At 41.8% G+C, this 27,362-nt stretch overlaps 2 protein-coding genes across 2 annotated transcripts in view; one reads left to right on the top strand and one right to left on the bottom strand.

Annotated features, from left to right (window-relative positions):
- Positions 1–27,362, top strand: part of LOC137648811 (uncharacterized) — a 242,980-nt gene that overhangs the window by 93,778 nt on the left and 121,840 nt on the right.
- Positions 19,883–27,362, bottom strand: part of LOC137648575 (uncharacterized) — a 17,295-nt gene continuing 9,815 nt past the window's right edge. Inside the window, exons 4-5 of the mRNA XM_068381486.1 lie at positions 20,508–20,638; positions 19,883–19,986 (exon numbers count right to left, since the gene is read on the bottom strand). Of these exons, the coding sequence (XP_068237587.1) occupies positions 19,900–19,986; positions 20,508–20,638 (218 nt within the window). The 3' untranslated portion in view covers positions 19,883–19,899. The remainder of the gene's footprint in view (positions 19,987–20,507; positions 20,639–27,362) is intronic.

Below are 27,362 nucleotides of genomic sequence, written 5' to 3'. Positions count from 1 at the left end.
GGCGCTCCAGAGCGAACACCAAACGTCGGGACAAGAAGACACGCCTTCCTCCCATTCTTCGGAAGAGGCTTCTCCCATGGACAACCGCCAAGAGCCTATCAAAGTCGGTTCTGTTGCAGTACCCCCCTCCAAGGATAGTCATCCACACGGATGCCTCCCTATCAGGTTGGGGAGGCTACTCCCAACACAGGAAAGTTCAGGGCCTTTGGTCCACAATGTTCCAGCAATTTCACATAAACGTCCTGGAGGCCATGGCTGTCTTACTAACCTTGAAACGTCTTTCCCCGGCCAAGAAACAACATCTGAGGATAGTCCTCGACAACGAAGTCATAGTCCGTTGTCTAAACAGAGGGGGCTCCAAGTCAGGTCCCATCAATCACGTGATGGTGGCAATCTTCTCCCTGGCGGCCTCAAACCAATGGCACCTATCCGCCGTCCATCTGGCTGGAGTTCGGAACGTTGTGGCAGACGCACTCTCCAGGACGGTACCGTTGGAGTCAGAATGGTCACTAGATCGCAAATCCTTTCAATGGATCCTCTTCCAAGTGCCGGATCTCCAGGTAGACCTCTTCGCGACGGAATCCAACCACAAGCTGAAATGTTATGTGGCCCCCAACCTGGACCCTCGGGTACGCCACGGATGCCATGTCTCTCGACTGGAACGCCTGGGAAAGGATTTACCTTTTCCCACCGGTGAACCTACTGATGAAAGTGCTGGACAAACTTCGAACCTTCAAAGGTCAAGTAGCCCTGGTGGCCCCCAATTGGCCCAAGAGCAATTGGTTTCCTCTTTTACTGGAGCTGAATCTCCACCCTCACCAGATTCCCAACCCGACTTTGACCCAGATAGTACAAACGTGCACTGTGTTCGCTTCCTCAAACATTCAGACCACCCTAACTTTATGGACTTCATGAAGTTTGCGGCACACAAAGGGGCTAACATAGACCCCCAGAATACTTTATTTTTAGAATCTGACAAGAGAGACTCCACTCTTCGTCAATATGACTCAGCGGTCAAAAAACTAGCTAAGTTTTTGAAAGATTCTAGTACTGACTTTATGACACTAAACCTAACGGTAACCTTTTTCAGAACCTTGTTTGAGTCGGGCTTAGCAGCAAACACTATTACTACCATCAAGTCTGCCTTGAAGAAGATTTTTCTAATCGGCTTTAATATAGATCTAACAGATTCATTGCTAGCTTCGATCCCAAGAGCCTGTGCCAGACTGAGACCATCTTCTCGTCCTAGCCCGTTTTCCTGGTTTCTCAATGATGTTCTTAAACTAGCGTCAGAAACCGTCAACGATTCATGTGAGTATATCCCTCTACTCAGGAAAACTCTCTTTCTCGTGAGTTTAGCATCTGGCGCCAGGATTTCGGAATTAGCTGCCTTATCAAGGGATCCAGGCCACATAGAGTTCCTTCCGTCAGGAGAGGTCCTCCTCTCCCCAGACAAGGTCTTCTTGGCCAAAAATGAAGACCCTCAGAATAGATGGTCCTCCTGGAAAATTATCCCTCTCCTTCAGGATCCTTCCCTATGCCCGGTTACCACTCTAAAGTCCTTTCTATCAAGGACTTCCTATAAGACCTCGGGACCCTTGTTCATCAGGGAGCGGGGAGGGACTATAACTTTGAAAGGGATCAGACAACAGATCTTGTATTTCATTAAACAGGCCAATCCAGAGTCTTTTCCTCACGTCCACGACATTCGGGCGGTAGCGACCTCAATAAATTGTTTCCATCATATGAACTTTACAGATCTCTCTAAATATACCGGATGGAAATCCCCCTCAGTGTTCAAGCGGCACCATCTTAAACAATTAGAGGCCCTTCAACTCGCTACCGTAGCTGCAGGGAGCGTGGTATCCCCCGGACAAATTCCTTCTAACTAATCCCTGAATCCTATATCTTCCACCTTCTTCCTCTTACCTGCCTCACTTACAGTTCCTACCTGAGTTCGGTTTGTTGTATCACACCCATGGGTGTTCCTAGTTCGTAACATTGCCATTTTATTATCATTGTTCAATTTATTCTTACCATACGAACTGTATTTCTTTAGTGTTCAAGTGTATGTAATTTGTTCCAGTGTTTGACCTTAATTGGTTTTATTTTAAGTTAATGTTCTTTTGTCTTCCCTTCCTGGGATATTATACCTTATCATGCTGTTGTTATTAAAGACGTCCGTCTTCTACGTTAACTTTTGATTAAACCACTGTTTGTTATGTTGATTTTAATTTGTTCCCGTATAGTTAATGAAGTTTGGGTTCGTTTTCTCTGGTACTATTTCACTGCGCGGCACAGGGATTGAGCCCAGAAAAGGGATTTTGACGAAGGAAAAATCTATTTCTGGGCGAGAGACCTGTGCCGCCCAGTGAACCCACCCTATTTGCTCCCCCCCTGATCAGACCCCAAACTTAAGGGTGCTGTAAGGAGTGATGGGCAAGCGTGGGTTGAGTTAGTAGTACTGGTCTGCGAGGCAGGGGAGGTTGAACGGCACCTCACTATTGGGGGATTTCGAAGAGGAGAAGTCTAAATGGTACGAGACCTCTGGTATTTCGCCCCAGTCTATACCGACACCATTAGGTGAGCGAGCTAGTTCAACCTAGCATTCCTTTACATTTTTTCTCTGGTAATATTAGCAGTTATATTCCTTTGAAATGGTGCATAAGGAGCATTTCACTGGGCGGCACAGGTCTCTCGCCCAGAAATAGATTTTTCCTTCGTCATCGTCAAAATCCCTTATTTGGGCTACAGAGGTACTGGACGAGGATACGGAAACTGACTTGCACCAGTCTCGGAAGACTTCCCACTTCGATTGGTAAACTCTAATGGTAGACGCTCTCCTTGCTCTAGCAATCGCACTGGCTGCCTCCTTCGAAAAGCCTCTAGATCTCGAGAGTCTTTCGATAGTCTGAAGGCAGTCAGACGAAGAGCGTGGAGGCTTTGGTGTACCTTCTTTACGTGTGGCTGACGTAGAAGGTCTACTCTTAGAGGAAGACTTCTGGGAACGTCTACCAGCCATCGAAGTACCTCGGTGAACCATTCTCTCGTGGGCCAGAGGGGAGCAACTAACGTCAACCTTGTCCCTTCGTGAGAGGCGAATTTCTGCAGTACAGTACCTTGTTGACAATCTTGAATGGTGGGAATGCGTAAAGATCTAGATGTGACCAATCTAGGAGGAAGGCATCTATATGTATTGCTGCTGGGTCTGGGACTGGAGAGCAATTGATTGGAAGCCTCTTGGTCAGCGAGGTTGCAAAGAGATCTATGGTGGGTTGACCCCAAGTTGCCCAAAGTCTCTTGCACACATCCTTGTGGAGGGTCCATTCGGTTGGAATTACTTGACCTTTCCGACTGAGACAATCCGCTAGGACGTTCAAGTCGCCCTGGATGAACCTCGTTACTAGGGAGATGCCTCGATCTTTTGACCAGATGAGCAGGTCCCTTGCGATCTCGTACAGAGTCAATGAGTGGGTACCTCCCTGTTTGGAAATGTACGCCAAGGCCGTGGTGTTGTCCGAGTTGACCTCCACCACCTTGCCTCGAAGTAGATTCTCGAAGCTTATCAAGGCCAGATGAACTGCCAAAAGCTCCTTGCTGTTGATATGCATGCTCCTCTGACTCGAGTTCCACAGACCTGAGCATTCCCGACCGTCCAGCGTCGCGCCCCAGCCCAAGTCCGAAGCGTCCGAGAAGAGAACGTGGTTGGGTTTCTGAACTGCCAGGGGAAGACCCTCTCGTAGGCTGATATTGTCCTTCCACGAAGTCAGACAAGACTTTATCTTTTCGGAAATCGGGATCGAGACCGCCTCTAGCGTCTTGTCCTTTTTCCAGTGAAAAGCCAGATGGAATTGAAGAGGTCGGAGGTGTAGCCTTCCTAGCGAGACAATTTGCTCCAGGGATGACAGCGTACCTACCAGACTCATCCAAAGCCTGACTGAGCAGCGTTCTTTCTTCAACATCTTCTGGATGGAGAGCAGGGCTTGATCTATTCTGGGGGCCGACGGAAAAGCCCGAAAAACTTGACTGTGAATCTCCATCCCTAAATACAGAATAGTTTGGGATGGGACCAGCTGTGACTTTTCCAAGTTGACTAGGAGTCCCAATTCCTTGGTCAGATCTAGAGTCCAATTGAGATCCTTCAGACAGCGATGACTGGAAGAGGCTCTGAGAAGCCAGTCGTCCAAATAAAGGGAGGCTCAGATGTCCGGTAAATGGAGGAATTTTGCCACATTCCTCATAAGCCTCGTAAACACGAGAGGAGCTGTGCTTAGGCCAAAGCACATGGCCCGAAACTGGTACACCACATCGTCGAAGACGAATCTCAGAAAAGGTTGGGAGTCTGAGTGAATGGGGATGTGGAAGTAGGCGTCCCTTAGGTCTAGAGAGACCATCCAGTCTTCCTTTCTGACCGCTGCTAGGACAAAGTCTCCATGGTAAACTTCGTCTTTGTGACAAAGACATTCAGAGCACTGACGTCTAGCACCGGTCTCCAACCTCCTGTCTTCTTTGATACTAGGAAGAGACGGTTGTAAAACCCCGGTGATTGAAGGTCCGAGACTTTGACCACCGCTCCCTTCTCTAGCAAAAGAGACACTTCCAGTTTCAGGGCTTGTCTCTTTTCTTCCTCTCGGTACCTGGGAGAGAGATCGATGGGGGACGTCGCTAGAGGAGGTCTGCGTACAAAAGGGATTTTGTACCCCTCTCTGAGCAACCTCACAGATTGTTGATCTGCGCCTCTCTTCTCCCAGGCTTGCCAGAAGTTCTTGAGTCTGGCACCTACTGCTGTCTGAAGTTGCGGGCAGTCAGACTCTGCCCTTAGAGGACTTGGATCCTTTCCTCTTCCCTCTCTTCCCTTCGGCACGAGCACCTCCCCTGCTGGAGGCTCTGCCACGAAAGGGCGGGATAAACCTGGACGCTGGAGTGTCTATCCTAGGTCTAGCAGTCAAGGCAGGCAAAGGGGGAGCTTTGCGAGTCGAGGACGCAACTAAATCGTGGGTGTCCTTCTGCACTAAAGACAAGGCAATTTCCTTAACCAAGACTTCAGGAAACAAGCACTTAGACAAGGGCGCAAAGAGTAACTCAGATCTTTGGCATGGCGTCACTCCTGCTGACAGAAAAGAGCACAGAGACTCTCGTTTCTTCAGGACTCCGAACGTGAATGAAGCGGCAAGCTCGTTGGACCCATCACGGACGGCCTTGTCCATGCAGGACATAATGAGTAAGGAAACATCCCTATCGGCAGATGAGATTTTCCTACTCAGGGCCCCCAAACACCAGTCCAGGAAGTTAAAAGACTTCAAACGCCCTAAATATGCCTTTAAGAAGGTGGTCCAGGTCCGAGGGTGACCAACAAATCTTCGAGCGTCTCATGGCAAGGCGGCGGGGAGAGTCTACAAGACTTGAGAAGTCGCCCTGGGCAGAGGCAGGAATTCCCAAGCCGAGAACTTCTCCCGTGGCATACCAGACGCTCGATCTAGACGAGAGTTTAGATGGGGGGAAGGCAAAAGCCGTCTTCCCTAAACTCCTCTTGGTCTCTAACCAATCGCCTAACAGCCGTAAAGCTCTCTTGGATGAGCGAGAGAGAACGAGTTTAGTAAAGGCAGGCATGGTAGCAGAAACGCCTAAGACAAACTCTGACGGCGGCGAACGAGGAGCCACAGAAATAAAGTGATCAGGGAACAACTCTTTAAAAACAGCCATGACTTTTCTAAAGTCCAAGGATGGTTGAACTGCTTTAGGCTCATCTAGTTCTGAAGGCTGATCCTCAGGCTGTGGTTCAGCAACGTCCTCATCTGACAGTTCCTCATCCGATAACTGATGAGAAAACGGCAAAGGTGTAGGCAACGTTTGACTCGCAGAGTCCGGTCGCACTGGTGCATACGTGACGGAGCCGGACGCAGCGTCCTGGAACTGCTGAACAGTCTGGGAACTGTCAACAACAACAGGTGCGCGAGGACGCACAGCGTCCACCCGAGACTGTTTAGACCGTCTGGGCTGTGCAGTCAACACCATACCGGATTGCGGAGGTTGACGCACCGCGTCAAAACAAGTCAACTCTGATGGTTGATGAAAGTCCTGAACGTCACCAATCGCATCAGTGCGTTGCCTAACGTCAACGTGCGGCTGGAAATCCACACTGGGTCGCATCGGTGGAGGTACCACACCAACTGGTTGACGCGAGAAAGCTACATCCACGTCAACAGGACGCACAACCGAACGCTTGGATGGCTGATGGCCAGTAGGTTCAACGGAAACCTTCTCAGCGTTGTAGTCCTCCATCAAGGACGCAAGCTTAGACTGCATGTCTTGCAGCAACACCCATTTAGGGTCTACGGAAGCAGGTGCGGTAACAGACGGGGTTAGCGAATGAGACGGCACAACTTTGCCTCTCTTAGGCGGCGAGCAGTCATCAGATGACGGCAGCGGGTCCGAATTGTCCCAGTGGCTACATCCGGGACGTTGGACTTGTCCTGAAGGGATCGACTTACGCTTTAAAGGTCTAGAGACCTTGGTCCAAGGTTTCTTACGTGAAACACCTTCGGACGACGAGGTAAAAATGGGCTCTCTCGTCTTACTTTGGTAGGGGCGATCTTGACGAGATCCGCCTGATACCAAAGAGGGAACGTCTGTTCGCTGATCAAGGCCTCTCGAACCCATAAGTCGTACGACATTGCTTCTCCCCTGGGCTTGGGAGCTTGCAAGAGGTCCCGGACTAGGTGGACGACAGGCACGAACAGACGAACCCTCGGTCGCAACACTGTTCACAACACTTTGCGTAACACTAGGCACTTTGACACTATCCTTCGTGGCACTTTGGCACTTGAGTTCCTTTACGTCCGCCATGAGTTGATTTCGGTCACATGCTAAAGCCTCAACTCTCTCCCCCAAGGCATGAATAGCACGCATCATGTCTGCCATAGACGGTTCCTGAGTGCTAGGAGGGGGGTTAGGAACAACCACTACAGGGGAAGGAATAGGTTCAGGGGCATGTGGAGAGGAAAAATCTACCGACCTAGAAGAACTTCTCCTTACCCTATCTCTCTCTAGTCTGCGTGTATATTTATCAAATTCGATAAAATCGAATTCCGAAAGGCCCACGCATTCCTCCCACCAATCTTCCAATTGACAGGTTTTACCCCGACAATTGGAACAAACAGTGTGAGGGTCGAGAGAAGCCTTTGGAAGACGCCTATGACAGTCCCTAGCATTACACTTTCGAAACTTGGGAACTTGAGAAGGGTCAGCCATTTTGAATTAGTCAAGGGAAAATTCCAAAAACAATCTAAGTCATCAACAATTAATCCGATTCAAAAAAGAGTTCAAGGATTTATTTGAAGAAAAACACCTGTACTGCGAAAGCTCAAACCAAATTAAAGTACTTCACCAAATATGATGGGAAAAACTCCAGGTTCAACAGCGAGTAAAGTACGTCTTGTCGACACGTCGACAGAGAAGAAATTGAAGGTTTTGTTTACATCGAGAGTGGTATCTGGCCGACAGTTGGCGCTGGTGGGCACACCCGCAACTTGCATAGCGATCGCTGGCGAGTTTTTTATGTATGTGTCTGTCGAGCAACAGAGTTGCAGCTATTATATATTCACCGGCTAAGTTAAATATTTAAAAAATAATAATAACAACAACAAAACTCAAAGTATGATTGTAAGCAGGTCAAGGATACTGTATCCTCCCATCCCACATCTTTTCACTGGAAATCACAAAGTTCTTTTAATTTCGTGCCATTCATTATATCTAGCTGTGATATTTTATTGCTAATTCACCTATGAGAAACATTTCTGGTCTGTCTCTCCCACAACAGAACAAAAATTGGGATATGAAAAATTTTTCAAGACTTTGGAAAATCTGTCCATTCTGTGGATGTTTAATTTATTCTGCCATATTTCAAATTTTGTTCTCCTGTTTGGTCTTCAGTAGAGGACTCTTATCTTAACTATAATAATAATAATAATAATAATAATAATAATAAAAACTTGTGGTCTATTAAATTCACTATTCCTGATCTGGATATCAATCTCTTGCAACATCATTTAAACAGGTCTCTGTGAGAGCTGTATAAATTTTGCATAATTCTGACCATCCTTTGTATTCAGATCTTCCCATACTATTCTTCTTCACTAAAGGGGTTATTGCACTGTAATTGTTCAGTGGCTACTTTCCTCTTGGTAAGGGTAGAAGAGACTTTAGCTATGGTAAGCAGCTCTTCTAGGAGAAGGACACTCTAAAATCAAACCATTGTTCTCTAGTCTTGGGTAGTGTCATAGCCTCTGTACCATAGCCTTCCACTGTCTTGGGTTAGAGTTCTCTTGCTTGAGGGTACACTCGAGCATACTCTCCTATCTTATTTCTCTTGGAGATATTTATTGTTGTTACTCTTCTTAAAATATTCTTTTTCCTTTCCTCACTGAGCTATTTTCCCTGTTGGAGCCCCTGGGCTTATAGCATACTGCTTTTCCAACTATGGTTTTAGCTTAGCAAGTAATAATAATAATAATAATAATAATAATAATACATATACCTACTATTACATAATACAAGATACAGGGTTAATTCTAAAAGCTTTGCCTTTACTTTCATGATGCTCAACACTACACAGTTTTCTATAAGATTCCATTTCAGCTCTGACCAATTTATGGAATGACCTTCCCAAACAGATAGTTGAATCGATGCAACTTCCTAAGTTCAAACGTGGTCCAAATGCTTCTCTGTTGAGCAGGTTAACATAAGACTCATTTTGTACTTTATGCTATCTATCTGCTTAATATTGTTATTCATCTTAATATATAACTTTTTTTTTTTCTTTTTTTACTTTTCCATTTCTATACTGGGGAGCTCTGCCAGTTAAGGCCCTTTGGCTTGAAACATATTGCTTTTCCAATGAAGGCTGCAAATTGCCTGACAATAACAATAATATTAATCATAATAACAAAATGTATTTTTATAAAATGCAACTATTATAGTATATTCTTTGGAGAGAGAGAGAGAGAGAGAGAGAGAGAGAGAGAGAGAGAGAGAGAGAGAGAGAGAGAGAGAGAGAGAGAGAGAGAGAGAGAGAGACAGGATATAATCATACAAAATTTACTGTAATGTGCACTAAATTTCTGAAACCAATGTAATAGCGACTGACCAGCATAAGTACTGAGTGCTTTGGTTTGTTAAGCTAAAGAATGTGTAAAATAAAAAATTAGCAGCTCAATTTACAATCATGACTAAAAAAAAAACCTTGCAATATTTCATACTTTTTAACTTTATCCCTGCAGAAGACATGAGAATTGCTGTCAGATTTGTCTTTCAGAGCATATCAGCAATTAAACCTGCCCGTACAACTTATCACAAAATCTAATAAAAGTTCCACGTAGCACACGAATATGCAATAAACCCCACTGCCCAAGTGGTGACTACCATTCTTCCCCAATAAGCAGTACACAATAAAACTACTTATTTATTCAAAATATCGACCAAGATCATGTGTAAAATATTTCTCAAGTTATGCAAAAAAAAGTATGGTATGTACGTATAGAAAGGACAGCTTTATTCAAAACACTTTTAAAAATTATACTTAACCTGGGCAATCTAATAGAGCATTCAAAAGCTTGGTATGTAGATGCTAGTAAATTTGACATTTACAAATATCTGAGACTTATAAAATAATCATGGCCAAGCCAGGACCTGTATCTTCCAAAGTCAAAGTTCCAAATTACATACTATTAGTCTAAACTTTACATCAAATGTTATTGACTTAAATACTTCATGTAAAAATCATAGACAAGCAACAATGAAGTGTTGTGCATACAGACTATATCCCCATAAATAGTACTGCATTGGAACCCTCTCCAGTTACAGTTCATTTTTCCTTTGCCTACACACAAATCGAATAATGTGGCTTATTCTTTACACATTTTCTTTTCTCATACACTGGACAACACTAGGATAACCAGAAAATATTCTTCAATTAAGGGGTTAACTATTGCAATGTAATTGTTCAGTGGTTTCTTTCCACTGGGTAAGGGTAGAAGAGACTCTTTAGCTATGGTAAGCAGCTCTTCTAGGAGAAGGACACTCCAAAATCAAACGCTTATTCTCTAGGCTTGGGTAGTGCCATAGCCTCTGTACTATGGTCTTCCACTGTCTTGGGGTAGAGTTCTCTTGCTTGAGGGTACACTCAGGCACACTGTTCTATGTTGCATTGTTATCTTTCCTCACTGAGCTATTTACACTCTTGGGCATTAATAGCATCCTGCTTTTCCAACTAGGGCTGTAGATAAGCTAGTAATAATAATAATAATAATGATTTTGCAAGAGATTAATAATGGACATTACATTGCAAAACTTCAGAACTTAATGTTTAAAAATGTTATTTTTATAATAAAATAAATTTTTGAATATACTTACCCGGTGATTATATAAGCTGCAGCTCTGCTGCCCGACAGAAAAACTCTACGCTCAAAATCCGCCAGCGATCGCTATGCAGGTAGGGGGTGTACTTCAACAGCGCCATCTGTCGTGCAGGTACTCAGTACTCAATGTAAACACAGAACTCAATTTTCTCCTCGGTCCACTGGGTCTCTATTGGGGAGGAAGGGAGGGTCCTTTAATATATAATCACCGGGTAAGTATATTCAAAAATTTATTTTATTATAAAGATAACATTTTTCAATATTAAACTTAGCCGGTGATTATATAAGCTGATTCACACCCAGGGGGGTGGGTAGAGACCAGCATTAATTGTTTACATTATTATGAGCTAAGGATTTTGTATTTCATTTTAGCAGTTATTCAAAATAACAAACATAAAATAAATAAGTACCTGGTAAGGAAGTCGACTTGAACAATTACTCTGCCTTTTTTAAGTACGTCTTCCTTACTGAGCCTCGCGATCCTCTTAGGATGCTGAGCGACTCCTAGGAGCTGAAGTATCAAGGGTTGCAACCCATACTACAGGACCTCATCAAAACCTCTAATCTAGGCGCTTCTCAAGAAAAGAATTTGACCACCCGCCAAATCAACCAGGATGCGAAAGGCTTCTTAGCCTTCCGGACAACCCAAAAACAACAATAAAAAACATTTCAAGAGAAAGATTAAAAAAGGTTATGGAATTAGGGGAATGTAGTGGTTGAGCCCTCACCCACTACTGCACTCGCTGCTACGAATGGTCCCAGGGTGTAGCAGTTCTCGTAAAGAGACTGGACATCTTTAAGATAAAAAGACGCGAACACTGACTTGCTTCTCCAATATGTTGCGTCCATTATACTCTGCAGAGATCTATTTTGTTTAAAGGCCACTGAAGTAGCGACAGCTCTAACTTCATGTGTCCTTACCTTCAGCAAAGCATGGTCTTCCTCATTCAGATGGGAATGAGCTTCTCGTATCAACAGTCTGATATAATAGGAAACTGCATTCTTTGACATAGGCAAAGAAGGTTTCTTAATAGAACACCATAAAGCTTCTGACTGTCCTCGTAAAGGTTTAGTTCGTCTTAAATAGAACTTAAGAGCTCTAACAGGGCATAAGACTCTTTCTAGTTCATTTCCAACCATATTTGAAAGGCTTGGAATATCGAACGATTTCGGCCAAGGGCGAGAAGGTAGCTCGTTTTTGGCTAGAAAACCAAGCTGTAAAGAACATGTAGCCGTTTCAGATGAAAATCCGATGTTCCTGCTGAAGGCGTGAATCTCACTGACTCTTTTAGCTGTGGCTAAGCAAACCAGGAAAAGAGTCTTTAAAGTGAGATCTTTAAAGGAGGCTGATTGTAGTGGCTCGAACCTTTCTGACATCAGAAATCTTAGTACCACGTCTAAATTCCATCCAGGTGTAGCCAAACGACGCTCCTTCGTGGTCTCAAAAGACTTAAGGAGGTCCTGTAGATCTTTGTTGTTGGAAAGATCTAAGCCTCTGTGACGGAAGACTGTTGCCAACATGCTTCTGTAACCTTTGATAGTGGGAGCTGAAAGAGATCTTTCTTTCCTCAGGTATAATAGGAAGTCAGCTATTTGGGTTACAGAGGTACTGGTCGAGGATACTGATACCGACTTGCACCAGTTTCGGAAGACTTCCCACTTCGACTGGTAGACTCTAAGAGTGGATGTCCTCCTTGCTCTAGCAATCGCCCTGGCTGCCTCCTTCGAAAAGCCTCTAGCTCTAGAGAGTCTTTCGATAGTCTGAAGGCAGTCAGACGAAGAGCGTGGAGGCCTGGGTGTACCTTCTTTACGTGTGGCTGACGTAGAAGGTCCACTCTTAGAGGAAGAGTTCTGGGAACGTCCACCAGCCATTGAAGTACCTCGGTGAACCATTCTCTCGCGGGCCAGAGGGGAGCAACTAACGTCAACCTTGTCCCTTCGTGAGAGGCGAACTTCTGCAGTACCTTGTTGACAATCTTGAACGGGGGGAATGCATAAAGATCTAGATGGGACCAATCCAGTAGAAAGGCATCTATATGAAGTGCTGCTGGGTCCGGGATTGGTGAGCAATATATTGGGAGCCTCTTGGTCATCGAGGTTGCGAAGAGATCTATGGTAGGTTGGCCCCATGTGGCCCATAGTCTCTTGCACACATCCTTGTGTAGGGTCCATTCTGTTGGAATGATTTGACCCCTCCGACTGAGGCAATCCGCCATGACATTCATATTGCCTTGGATGAACCTCGTTACTAGAGAAAGGTTTAGATCTCTTGACCAGGTGAGGAGGTCCCTTGCGATCTCGTACAACGTCATAGAATGGGTCCCTCCTTGCTTGGAGATGTACGCCAAGGCCGTGGTGTTGTCCGAGTTCACCTCCACCACTTTGCCTTGAAGGAGGGACTTGAAGCTTTTCAAGGCCAGATGAACTGCCAGTAGCTCCTTGCAGTTGATATGTAACGTTCTTTGATTCGAGTTCCACGTTCCCGAGCATTCCCGACCGTCCAATGTCGCACCCCAGCCCGTGTCCGATGCGTCCGAGAAGAGAACGTGGTTGGGGGTCTGAACAGCCAGGGGCAGACCCTCTCTGAGGTTGATACTGTCCTTCCACCAAGTCAGTGATGACTTCATCTTCTCGGAAATGGGGATCGAGACCGCTTCTAGCGTCTTGTCCTTTTTCCAGTAAACAGCTAGGTGAAATTGAAGGGGACGGAGGTGTAGTCTCCCTAACGAAACGAACTGTTCCAGGGATGATAGCGTCCCTATCAGACTCATCCACTGTCTGACTGAACATCGTTCCTTCTTTAGCATGTTCTGGATGCATACCTGGGCTTGACTTGTTCTGGGGGCCGACGGAAAAGCCCGAAAAGCTTGACTGTGAATCTCCATCCCTAAATACACTATAGTTTGGGATGGGACCAGTTGGGACTTTTCCATATTGACCAGGAGACCCAATTCCTTGATCAGATCTAGAGTCCACTTTAGATTCTCCAGACAGCGACGACTGGAAGAAGCTCTTAGAAGCCAGTCGTCCAAATAGAGGGAGGCTCAGATATCCGCTAAATGCAGGAATTTGGCAATATTCCTCATCAGCCTCGTAAACACAAGAGGAGCCGTGCTTAGGCCAAAGCACAGCGCTTGAAATTGGTAGACAACCTTTTCGTAAACGAATCTCAGAAAAGGTTGGGATTCTGGGTGGATGGGGACGTGAAAGTATGCGTCCCTTAGGTCTAAAGAGACCATCCAGTCTTCCTTCCTGACCGCTGCTAGAACTGACTTTGTGGTCTCCATGGCGAACGTCTGCTTTGTGACAAAGACATTCAGCGCACTGACGTCTAGCACCGGCCTCCACCCTCCTGTCTTCTTTACCACTAAGAAGAGACGGTTGTAGAAGCCCGGGGATTGATGGTCCCGGACTTTGACTACCGCTCCCTTTTCTAGTAAGAGAGACACCTCCTGCTTCAAAGCTAGCCTCTTGTCTTCCTCTCTGTACCTGGGAGAGAGATCGATGGGAGACGTTGCTAGAGGGGGTTTGCGGACAAACGGGATCTTGTACCCTTCTCTGAGCAACTTCACAGATTGTGCATCTGCGCCCCTTTTCTCCCAGGTCTGCCAGAAGTTCTTGAGTCTGGCTCCCACTGCTGTCTGAAGAAGGTGGCAGTCAGACTCTGCCTTTAAAGGACTTGGTACCTTTCTTCTTCCCACGTCTCCCTTCGGCACGAGCACCTCCTCTGCTGGAGGCTCTGCCACGAAAGGGCGGAATGAATCTGGACGCTGGAGTGTCCATCCTGGGTCTAGACACGGTAGGCAAAGGGGTGGCTTTGCGGGCAGAGGACGCAACCAGGTCATGGGTGTCTTTCTGAATCAAGTAGGCAGCAATCTCCTTTATCAAGTCCTCTGGGAAGAGACACTTTGAGAGAGGAGCAAAAAGAAGTTCCGATCTCTGACACGGTGTTACTCCAGCTGACAGGAAAGAGCAAAGGTTTTCCCGTTTCTTGAGGACCCCGGATACGAACGAAGCCGCAAGCTCACTGGATCCGTCACGTATGGCCTTGTCCATGCAGGACATAATGAGCAAGGAAGCTTCCTTGTCAGAAGGGGAGATCTTCCTGCTCAAAGCTCCCAGACACCAGTCCAAAAAGTTAAAAACCTCGAAGGCTCTAAACACTCCTTTCAACAGATGGTCTAAGTCTGAAGGAGACCAACATATCTTAGAGCGTCTCATGGCTAGCCTTCGGGGAGAGTCTACTAGACTTGAGAAGTCGCCCTGGGCAGAGGCAGGAACTCCCAAGCCGAGAACTTCTCCCGTGGCATACCAGACGCTCGATCTGGAAGAGAGTCTCGCAGGGGGAAACGTAAATGCTGTCTTCCCAAGGTTCTTTTTGGACTGCATCCAATCTCCTAACACTCGTAAAGCTCTCTTGGACGAGCGGGCGAGGACGAGTTTCGTAAAGGCAGGCGCGGATGACTGCGTGCCTAAAGCAAACTCTGACGGAGGAGAGCGTGGAGCCGCAGATACAAACTGATCAGGATACATCTCCTTGAACAGCGCAAAAACTTTTCTAAAGTCCAAGGAGGGTTGCGTGGCCTTGGGTTCGTCGATGTCCGTATGTGGGTCGTCAATGTGTGCAGCGTCGTCATCATCAGAGAGTCCATCATCTGAAAACTGAGGAGGAAGCGGCAAAGGAGTAGGAATCGGCTGGTCAGCTGAGTCCGGCAGCACGGGCGCACGCGTGACTGAACCGGACGCAACGTCATGGAACTGTTGCCCAGTCTGTGAACTGGCAACAACCATAGCAGCGCGGGGACGCAAAGCGTCTACTCCAGACTGTCTAGTCTGCTGTGGGCGAGTAGAGGTAACCACACTGGGTTGCGGAGGTTGACGCGCCGCGTCAAAACAAAACAACTTAGGCTGTTGTTGTAACTCGCGAACGTCAACGGAAGGTTCCGTGCGTCGCTGAACGTCAACATGCGGCTGGTAGGGTACACTGGAACGCATGGGTGGCGGGACTCTCACAGCTGGAGTGCGGGAGAAGGTAGCCTCAGCGTCCACTGGACGCACAACCGTGGGTGGTTGTAGGCTAGAGGTTGGTGCAGCGTCAACCTTCTCCGCACGAAAGTCCTGCATCAATGACGTTAACTGTGACTGCATGGTCTGCAGCAAAGACCACTTAGGGTCTACAGGAGCAGGTGCGGCAACAGACGGTGTTACTGCCTGATGCGGTACCGCTTTGCCTCTCTTAGGAGGTGAGCAGTCGTCGGAAGACTGCAGCGAGTCCGAACTGACCCAGTGGCTACAACTGGGCCGTTGGACTTGCGCGGAAGGGACCGACTTGCGCTTAAGAGGCCGCGAGCCCTTGGTCCATGGTTTCTTACGAGAAACCTCTTCCGCAGACGAGGAATAAATGGGCTCTCTCGTCTTCGTGTGGGTGGGGCGATTTTGGTTAGATACGCCCGAAACCACGGAGGGAACGTCTGTTCGCTGATTAAAGCCTCTCGAACCCTTTGGTCGTACGACATTGCTTCTCCCCTGGGCTTGGGAGCTTGCAAGAGGTCCCAGACTGGGAGGACGACAGGCACGAACAGAAGAACCCTCAAGCGCAACACTATCCACAACACTACCACTCACTTTATCACTACCCACTGCACTCTTGCACTTCAACTCCTTGACGTCTGCCATGAGTTGGTTACGGTCACTAGCCAAGGACTCGACTCTCTCACCCAGAGCCTGGATGGCACGCATCATATCTGCCATCGAAGGTTGTTGAGTGTTAGAAGGGGGATCAGGAGCAACCACTACAGGGGAAGGAATAGGTTGTGGGGCATGAGGAGAGAAAAATTCAACGGAGCGAGATGAACTTCTCCTGACTCTATCTCTCTCTAGCCTACGTGTATATTTCTGGAATTCGATAAAATCGAATTCCGAAAGCCCAACGCATTCCTCACATCGATCTTCCAATTGACAGGTTTTACCCCGACAATTGGAACAAACGGTGTGAGGATCGATAGAGGCCTTCGGAAGACGCCTTGAACAGTCCCTAGCATTACATTTCCTGAACTAATGGACTTGAGAAGGGTCAGCCATTTTGAATTAGTCAAAGGGGAATTCAAAATCTATCCAAAGTCGTCAACAAATAATCCGATATCAACAAAAGAATGCAAGGATGTATTGAAGATAGTGTCTGCAAAGCGAAAGCTCAAAACTAGAAATGTGTACTTCACCAAAATATGTGAAAACCAATCCAGTAAGCAACAGCGAATTTAGTAGGTCTTGCCGGTGGCACGACAGAGAGAAAATTGAGTTCTGTGTTTACATTGAGTACTGAGTACCTGCACGACAGATGGCGCTGTTGAAGTACACCCCCTACCTGCATAGCGATCGCTGGCGGATTTTGAGCGTAGAGTTTTTCTGTCGGGCAGCAGAGCTGCAGCTTATATAATCACCGGCTAAGTATATTGAAAAAACTGTTTTGGTAGCTTTAAAAAATATGTCAGTGTTTCTCAAAGATAAAGTTGTACCCTATGAGACAATCAGCACAAATCTTGTTTAGTCACAACTTGAACCAGAACTTTGGGTCAAACCGATAAATTATAGAAGTAGAAGGCTCTATTATTATTATCATTATTAGTATTATTATTATTATTATCATTATTATTATTATTATTATTATTATTATTATTATCATCATTATTATTGTATTATCATAGCAGGGGAGGGTGGGCTGTGGCACCATAGCAGTACCAGCCAAACTCGGTTGAGTCCCTTGTCAAGCTGGGAGGAATGCAGAGAGGAAAGGTCCCCCTTCTTTTATTGTTTGATGTTGGCTACCCCAAAAAATTGGGGGAGTGCCTTGGTATATATATGCTTTATCATTATTATTATTACTATATAAGCTACAACCCTAATTGGAAAAGCAAGATACTATAAGCCCAAGAGCTCCAGCAGGGCATAATAGCCGAATGAGGAAAGGAGATAAGGTATTAAATAAACTGCGAGAGAAGTAATGAACAATTAAAATAAAATATCTCAAGGACAGCGACATTAAAATAGATCTTTAATATATAAACTATAAAAACTTCAAAAACACAAGAGGAAGAGAAATAAGATAGAATAGTGTGCCCGAGTGCACTCTAAAACAAGAGAACTCTACCTTAGGCTAGTGGAAGACCATGGTGCAGAGGCTATGGCACTACCCAAGACTAGAGATCAATAGTTTAATTTTGGAGTGTCCTTCTTCTGGAAGAGCTGCTTACCATAGCTAAAGTCTCTTCTACCCTTACCAAGAGGAAAGTGACCACTGAACAACTACAGTGCAGTAGTAAACCCCTTTAACAAAAAAAATTCATTTGGTAATTGCAGTCTTATCAGGTGTATGAGGACAGAGGAGAATATGAAAAGAATAGGCCAGACTATTCAGTGTATGTGTAGGCAAAGGAAAAATTAGCCATAACCAGAGAGAGGGATCCAATGTAGTACTGTCTGGCCAATCAAAGGACCTAATAGCTCTAGCGGTAGTATCCCAATGGGTGGCTGGTGTCCTAGACAACCTACTATCTAAGGAAATAATCTATAGAGAAGCAACTGAAGCAGCAGAATGAAAAGGAGTGGTTGCAATATTGAAAAAATTGAGATGCAGAAGATAGCCAGATTGGAAGCAAATACAAACATTCCTTTAGTACAGAGAGCAAGGACCAATGAGTTCATAGTATACCGTAAGGCCTATACTACAAGCTCTATACAGTAATGTAATTTGGGTCCTTCCTAGAAAAAGGGCAAGATTTAGAATAAACTGCATGCATAGTATTCCATATTGGATGATATGGTAAGGGAAAATCTCCATGCAAAGAATGACAACTCCCTAATTGGACGTCGACCTGATTGGACCTATTATAAAAAGAAATGAATTTCTCCAGAACCAAGAAGGAATAGATTCAGGACGGCAATACCTGCTTTGCGGCGCCCCTGACTCCTGCTTGGGACAACCCCCGCCCATCATTGCCGTTTCATCTCATCATCATCTTGTCCGTCCATGTCCGTGCCAATCCAGCACATATTGTATATACTGCTTATACAAATATTATCTAGCAATTTTCACACCTCTTATGTTCTTCCAATGCATTAAAGACCGTGATTCACCTAAGTTGCGGGTCAATTTACTCCATCCATCCCAAATGACAACTATTATGAAATATTTTGTGCATGACCAATGAGCTATTAGGCTTAAAGTCCCAGTTGATATCCAATTCAGCAATCAAAAATCTAATGGACCATATTTTCTTTTGTCCAGCAATATAAGATGAGAGTCAGCTGATTAAAACCAGAGAAGAATGCAATATACTAAGCATAGCAGAATAAGTGTATAAAAATACAGCACCTCTTAGAGGCAGACAAGGTAAATAACAAGCTTGAAAGATTTCTTCAAATAATATACATTTAATTTTTGGTACAACCAAAGAGAGAGACAGACAGACCAAATATGTTTATCAAAACGGCGTTAGCAAAGTTACTTAAAATCTTAGAAGAGTTGTATGTAGTTAAAAATAACATTGCTAATAAAAAGATGTGAAGGAGGAGTTTACATAGTAAACCTACTGCTGATCATTCTTTGAGTTGGGGTTCAACTTTCTCCCCTATAAATTTCTTTGAGCTTTGTTGAGGTTCAACTTCCTCCCCCATAATTTTATTTTGAGCTTTGGTGAGGTTTAACTTTCACATTCATAATTTGTTTTGAGTTTTGTTGGGGTATTATAACTTTTTCCTCCAAAAATGCCCAAGCACTAATTCTGGCTAGAGCCATGTCAAGAGATCTTGCAACCTCAGGTTTGGGATAGAGGTAAAGAGAGTAGCATCATCCACATAAACAACAAGCTTGTTTGCACAAAAATTTAATTACTCTAATAGATGAACACTAATATAATCTATGGAATTATCTCTAAGATTAATTCCTAATTGTAATTACATGGCTACAATTGGGAGGAAACAGCAACAAGCTTTATTTACATTTGGACATTTTTATATATAAAATTAATCGCATTTATGCATATACAGTAGCAGAGAGTATATTGTATTATGGTACTGTATAGGGTCTGGAGAGATAAGGCGAAGGAAGTAATTGAAAACTTTGAAGAAAACAACACTTAAGAGAATTGTAGAATTGCTAGGTTGGTTCATCAAGACTTACTACCCACAACCTCTAATTCTACCTGACAATACGTGCCCCAACTGTGACGAAGTATGTGGTTCGATAATTTATCCCAATGGCCACATGAAAACCCATCTGTGACACCTCAGAGCCATCATACTCAATTCGAGTGCTGGCCATGATGAACAGAGATAGTACTACAGGTATATACAGTAATGAGGACTTACTTTTAGAACTAAGGTAAATAGCCATAAGATAATCTGCAAGGAATAAAACTTTTGACTTGGAGGCTAATGTGTGGTGCAGTATATGTATAAGAAAGTCTTATGAGACAAAAGTTTGTACTCACCTCCACTCCTCCAATTCTTCATCTGACGAATAAGCAATGTACTTGTTGTATGGTTTGCGGATGCTTAGGCGCCTGGTGCTTTCCTGTTTAGAAATAGATAATTATTTACATTAAAAATACCTCATGTGTCAATGTGGCCAAATTTATGCCTAACAATGACCCACAACAACCCTACAGTATACGTTTCAGTTATGGTAAATACGAGTTAATAACTAAAAAAAAAACAAATAACAGTGCCAAATCATGATGATATTAATATAACAACATCTGTTTTAATCAAGTTGACTGTTAATGAAATTTCCCAAACTGTACAGTACTGTACATGAAATCTCAAAAACACGAAATGTACCGGATACTGTACACAGTCGTACCCTAGACTCTGACACATTAAACTTTAGGCTTAATTCAATCTAATCATGTACATACATGTGATCTATTGAAATTAAAACAATTACAGTTTATGTTACTACTGGTAATTTGAAATTAAATTCTTAAAGTTATAAAACACATCAATATCTTGAATGACATTTATGCAAAAAAATATGAATAATCTATCCTAAAGTCTTGCAAAACAACTTAGTTCCTTACTAAGAAACTGTCTCACCCTAAGCTTTGATGGTGTGTCACTACCGCTGAAATAATCGCTGTTTAGACGTTCTCTTGTGTCAGCCTCGTCAAAAAATTTCCGTGCAGGCTTGAAAGTTTCATTGTTGCCATGAGTTCCTGTCTTCTCTCCTATGAAAAAGATTGGATTTCAGTAATACAGTGGATTACATATTTCATAATCTTGAAATGAAAGTTGAGCTTTATGTTAGTGATGGCAATATAAGTTCCTAGGATAAACTGCATAATTTGAAATAAATCCTTTGAAATAAGCATCTGCAAGTACAGTATTTGCACTATAAGAATAAATACTATACAAGTTCCAAGAATAAACTGCATAATTTGAAATGAATCCCTTGAAATAAACATCTAAAAGTACAGTATTTAGACTAATTATGCTATAAGAATAAATAATATAAAATTTTCAAGAATAAACTGCATAATTTGAAATAAACATATGCAAGTACAGTATTTAGACTAATTGTACTATAAGAATAAAAACTATACTGTACAAGTTCCAACAATAAACTGAATAATTTGAAATGAATCGCTTGAAAAACATATCCAAGTACATTATTTGCTCTAATTGTACTATAAGAATAAATCATATTCATGACATTAACTTTCCTTCATCTATCTATTATATAGCTTTCCCTAGCCTACAAGTCATACACTTCAAATACCGTTTATCCAAAGGAAAACTCTATAATTTAAAGGATGTAAAATATTTGTTGTCCTTTAATGATGAATTAATCATAATAAAATTATCCTGAAATATTCAGAGCTTAAGAGGAAGATATCAAAATGCTAATTGAAAGTTCTTTCATTTGTAACATTTCAACTGTTAAAGTAATCATAGATGAATACATTGAGTAGGTAGTAGGTTGGCCAGGGCACCAGCCACCCGTTGAGATACTACCGCTAGAGTTATTGAATACTTTGACTGGCCAGACAGTACTACATTGGACTCCTCTCTCTGGTTACGGTTCACTTTCCCTTTGCCTAACCATACAGCGAATAGTCTGGCATATTCTTTACAGATTCCCCTCAGTCTCATACACCTGACAACACTGAGATTACCAAGCAATTTCTTCTTCACCCAAGGGGTTAACTACTGCACTGTAGTTGTTCAGTGGCTACATTCCTCATGGTAAGGGTAGAAGAGACTCTTGAGCTATGGTAAGCAGCTCTTCTAGGAGAACACTACAAAACCAAACTATTGTTCTCTAGTCTTGGGTAGTGTCGTAGCCTTTGTACCATGATCTTCCACTGTCTTGGGTTAGAGTTCTCTTGCTTGAGGGTACAGTCGGGCATGCTATTGTGTCTTGTATCTCTTCCTCTAGTTTTGTTAATGTTTTTTATAGTATATAGGAGATATTTATTTCAAATTTGTTACTCTTCTTAAAAATTTTATTTTTCCTTGTTTCCTTTCCTCACTGGCCTATTTTCCCTGTTGTAGCCCTGGGCTTATAGCATCCCGCTTTTCCAACAACGGATGTAGCTTAGCAAGTAATAATAATAATAATAATAATAATAATAATAATAATAATAATAATAATAATAGTCCATTATCTATTGAGCTCTATGTTGAAAGGTAAAGTTAACTAAATATTCTCATAAAATCACAGTCATACATATAAGATATTAATCCTCCCATAAATCCATTGCTACAATCCCTATTTCAAATGTAAATGTCAAGTTATTGCCAATAACTTGATAAAAAAGGATGATGATATAATAGTTAACTACCTCGTGAAATCATAGCTTACACATGGAAACCATTTAAAAATTTGGAAAAAAATCCATCCCAAAAAGATTAATGAAAATAAAAAATTTGAAGAGGTAAAATGGATGCTGGGTAATATAGACAAATTTGGGGTTCTAACGACTCATTACTGTACAATCACTAGCGAATGCTACTGAATTTCTTGAGTCATTATCTTGGAAAAATCACTAATGCTTTCATGAACCAGCACGAATGTTGATTAGAACTGTGATATCATAATCAAATTTTAGGGTGCAAAATATACCTGGTGATATCATATGAATTTCGAGATTTGATTCAGCCAACATGTAGAGCACAGTTAGCTTACAATACCATCACTATCAATGTCTTTCCATGATAATCCTTTTAAATGGTACAGTATGAAATGCATATAGTATGTAGTAATTTTATTAATTATCAATCTGACAACAACTTAAGAGATGAAAGATCACTAATTAACTTGTTGAACTACTAACCATTCGTTAGACAGAAAATTTACCAAGGTAAAAATCTCACTACTTTTTGCTTCATTTCAATAATAACCTCTACAAATTGCTGAGAGTAGTGTACATGTTTTAAAACCTCTTTACTAAGTGCCTATGACCTTTGCTGTAATGTTTTTGAACCTTTTTGAAACCTATAGATACAAAAGTTTCTGAATACGAAATCTCACTTTACGAAACGACGTAAGATTTTTTCGCGTCACATCACGAAAAAATACAGAGGATACGAAACAAAATTCGCACGGTTAGGTTAGGTAAATTGACTGATTCAAATGTATTTGGTTCTATTTCATTATAATAAAAAAAATAATGATACAAAAGCTACTTCGGAACAAATTAATGTTGTATCCTGAGGTATTACTGTACTTTCCTTCCCCATTTTCCAAAATAGCTGCCATACTTCTTTACCATTACCCAAAATATATTCTCACCTCTTATTGTAAAGTACAAATGATATGTAAAAACCCACAGAATCTAGAAAGATGACTCGATGACCTAGTAAAAGTATCTTACAGTCAAAGATATGTTATAAATATCACTTGAACGAGCATGGATATCTGAACTTGAACAAGCTACTACTACAAAACAGTACGATGGTAAGTTAGTATTCTAAAATCAAACCCAACTTCATGAGGATTTCTAATTTCAATCCCTTGCAAGATGCAGTCAAGCATTAAGGCAAGGTGAGGTGGAGAGTTATGGGGTCCTTTGACTGGCCAGACAGTACATGTACTACATAGGACCCTTCTCTCTGGTTATGGTTCTTTCCCTTTGCCTACACAGACACCGAATAGTCTGGCCTATTCTTTACAGATTCTCCTCTGTCCTCATACACCTGACAACACTGAGATTACAAAACTATATTCTTCTCTCAAGGGGTTAACTACTGCCCTGTAATTGTTCAGTGGCTACTTCCCTCTTGGTAAGGGTAGAAGAGACTCTTCAGCTATGATAAGCAGCTCTTCTAGGAGAAGGATACTCCAAAATCAAACCATTGTTCTCTAGTCTTGGGTAGTGCCATAACCTCTGTACCATGGCCTTCTACTGTCTTGGGTTAGAGTTCTCTTGCTTGAGGGTACACTAGGACACACTTCTATCTAGTTTCTCTTCCTCATGTTTTGTTAAAGTTTTTATAGTTTTTATAGGAAATATTTATCTTAATGTTGTTACTATACTTAAAATATTTTATTTTTCTTTATTTCATTTCCTCACTGGGCTATTTTCCCTGTTGGAGCCCCTGGGCTTATAGCATCCTGCTTTTCCAACTAGGGTTGTAGCTTAGCATTTAATAATAACAATAATAATAATAATAGTAATAATAATAATAATAATAATAATAATAATAATAATAATAATAATAATAGCATTGAATATTTCAAGCAAGCCTTATATTTGAAAAATATAAGAGTGAAAACACTAAAATTAGATTCAGCGCGAACACCAGCTTATGCTGAATCTACTCCTAGTAAAGAACGAGGGTTTGTATTTCGTGTTGGAACAAATATCTTACTACAGAATGTTATGATCCATGGGCAAAATGCTAAAACATCTTCTTTGCTTCTAACCTGGAATTTTAAAGTTTCCAAAGGTCTTTCTGAATTAACAACACAAGAAGTTTTTAACCTGTTACAGCCTTTATTTTGATCCAAAATAGAATTTAAAGCCTTTCCTTTAATACAAACAGAAATCTAGAAGATGACAAAAATACTTTCTTAGTTCCAATCTGAAAACTTCAAATTGCTTTTCTTTAATCAAAGTCACAATACTAAACAAATAAAAATATTTTCTTAGCTCAAATAAAAAAGTTTCAATCTGCAAAAGCCTTGCCATTGCTCCAAATAGAAACCTTGAGGCTACTATAGCTTTTCATTTGCCCCACCTTGAAATTTTCAAACTACTAGGCTACAGCCCTTCACTTGCTCCAACCTGAAATTTCAAGCTGCTGAACCCATTTCTTTGCTCCAAAAGGAGATCTTCAACTTATTACACCTTTTTCTTTGCTCGAATAAGAGATCGTTAAGTTGTTGAACCAGTTTTTTGGCACTAAAAAGAAATCTTCAAGTTGCTAAACCCTTTTCTTTGCTCTAACAGAAATCTTCAAGCTGCCAAAGTCTTTATCATTATTATTATTATTACTTGCTAAACTACAACCCTAGCTGGAAAAGCAGGATGCTATAAGCCCAGGGGCTCCAACAGGGAAAATAGCTCAGTGAGGAAAGGGAACAAGGAAAAATAAAATATTTTAAGAAGAGCAACATTAAAATAAATATAACTTTATAAACTATATAAACTTTAACAAAACAAGAGGAAGAGGAATAAGATATAAGATAGAACAGTGTGCCCGAGTATACCCTCTCAAGCAAGAGAACTCTACCCCAAGACAGTGGAAGACCATAGTACAGAGGCTATGGCACTACCCAAGATTAGAGAACAATGGTTTGATTTTGGAGTGTCCTTGTCCTAGAAGAGTTGCTTACCATAGCTAAAAAGTCTCTTCTACCCTTACAAAGAGGAAAGTGGCCACTGAACAATTACAGTGCAGTAAGAAGAATTGTTTGGTAATCTCAGTGTTGTCAGGTGTATGAGGACAGAGGAGAATATGTAAAGAATAGGCCAGACTATTCGGTGTGTGAGTGTATAGGCAAAAGGAAAATGAACCGTAACCAGAGAGAAGGATCCAATGTAGTGCTATCTGGCCAGTCAAAAGAACCCATAACTCTCTAGTGGTAGTATCTCAACGGGTGGCTGGTGCCCTGGCCAACCTACTACCTAGACCAAAAAGCAAAGGCTTTTTATTTATCCTTTCCAGAAACTTTCTAGTTACTAAAGCCTTTTATTTATTCCTGCTTGAAATATTCAAGTTGTTAATACATTTTTTTCCTTTAAACGTAGCCCTTCAAACTTCTATCTATAGAAATTTATTTGTTCGGTCGTGAATTTTTCTAACCGCTAGTCTGAATTTTAAAGTCACTGAAGCCTTTTCTTTGCTTCAATATTCTAAGTAGCCAATGATTCTTATCTTAATTCTGAAATTCTCAAGCCAATGATGACTTTTATGGTCCCTGCAGATATCTGCTCAAACCTGAAATTTTCAACCTGTTAAAATTTTTAGGCTCTAATTTTCTCCAACCAGAATTTATCAAACAGCTAAAAAAATTCTTTCCTCAAAATTGAAATTTTCATTCTGTTACAGCTTTTTCTTGGTACCAAATGAAATCTTCAACCAGTTAAAGCCTTTTCTTAGTACCAAAATTAATTCTTTTAACCTGTTACAGCTTTTTCTTAGTACTATACTGAAATCTTCAACCTGTTAAAAGGCTTTTCTTAGGGCCAAATAGAAATTTTCAACTTGTTAAAGCCTTTTATTAGTACAAAATTAAATCTTCAACCTATTAAAGCCTTTTCTTAGTACCCAATTGAAATCTTTAACCTGTTAAAAGCTTTTCTTAGTACCAAATGAAATCTGCAACCTGTTAAGGCCTTTTCTTGGTACCAAATGAAATCTTTAATTTGTTAGTCTTTTCATAGTACCAAATTGAAATCTTCAACCTGTTAAAGCCTTTTCTTAGTACCCAATTGAAATCTTCAACCTGTTGAAGAATTTTCTTAGTACCAAATTGAAATCTTCAACCTGTTGAAGAATTTTCTTAGTACCAAATTGAAATCTTCAACCTGTTGAGGAATATTCTTAGTACCAAATTGAAATCTTAAACCTGTTGGACTTTTCTTAGTACCAATTTGAAATCTTCAACCTGCTAAAGCCTTTTCTTAGTACCAAATGTAATATTCAACCTGTTAAAGCCATTTCTTAGTACCAATTTGAAATCTTAAACCTGCTAAAGCCTTTTCTTAGTACCCAATTGAAATCTTCAACCTGTTAAAGCCTTTTCTTAGTACCCCATTGAAATCTTCAACCTGTTAAAGCCTTTTCTTAGTACCCCATTGAAATCTTCAACCTGTTAAAAGCTTTTCTTAGTACCCAATTGAAATCTTCAGCCTGTTAAAGCCTTTTCTTAGTACCCAATTGAAATCTTCAACCTGTTAAAGCCTTTTCTTAGTACCCCATTGAAATCTTCAACCTGTTAAAACCTTTTCTTAGTACCCAATTGAAATCTTCAACCTGCTAAACTCTTTTCTTAGTACCAAATTGAAATCTTCAACCTGCTAAAGCCTTTTCTTAGTACCCAATTGACATCTTCAACCTGTTAAAACCTTTTCTTAGTACCCAATTGAAATCTTCAACCTGTTAAAACCTTTTCTTAGTACCCAATTGAAATCTTCAACCTGTTAAAAGCTTTTCTTAGTACCCAATTGAAATCTTCAACCTGTTAAAAGCTTTTCTTAGTACCAAATGAAATCTGCAACCGGTTAAGGCCTTTTCTTAGTACCAAATGAAATCTTTAATTTGTTAGTCTTTTCATAGTACCAAATTGAAATCTTCAACCTGTTGAAGCCTTTATTTAGTACTAAATTGAAATCTTCAACCTGCTAAAGCCTTTTCTTAGTACCAAATTGAAATCTCCAACCTGCTAAAGCCTTTCCTTAGTACCAAATTGTAATTTCTGATACCACATTCAATACAAGTAAG

The sequence above is a fragment of the Palaemon carinicauda genome, chromosome 10 (genome assembly GCF_036898095.1).
Source record: "Palaemon carinicauda isolate YSFRI2023 chromosome 10, ASM3689809v2, whole genome shotgun sequence".
NCBI classification, from domain to species: domain Eukaryota; kingdom Metazoa; phylum Arthropoda; class Malacostraca; order Decapoda; family Palaemonidae; genus Palaemon; species Palaemon carinicauda.
Note: the sequence above shows the minus strand (reverse complement) of the source record. Positions and strands in the feature narration are given on the sequence as shown.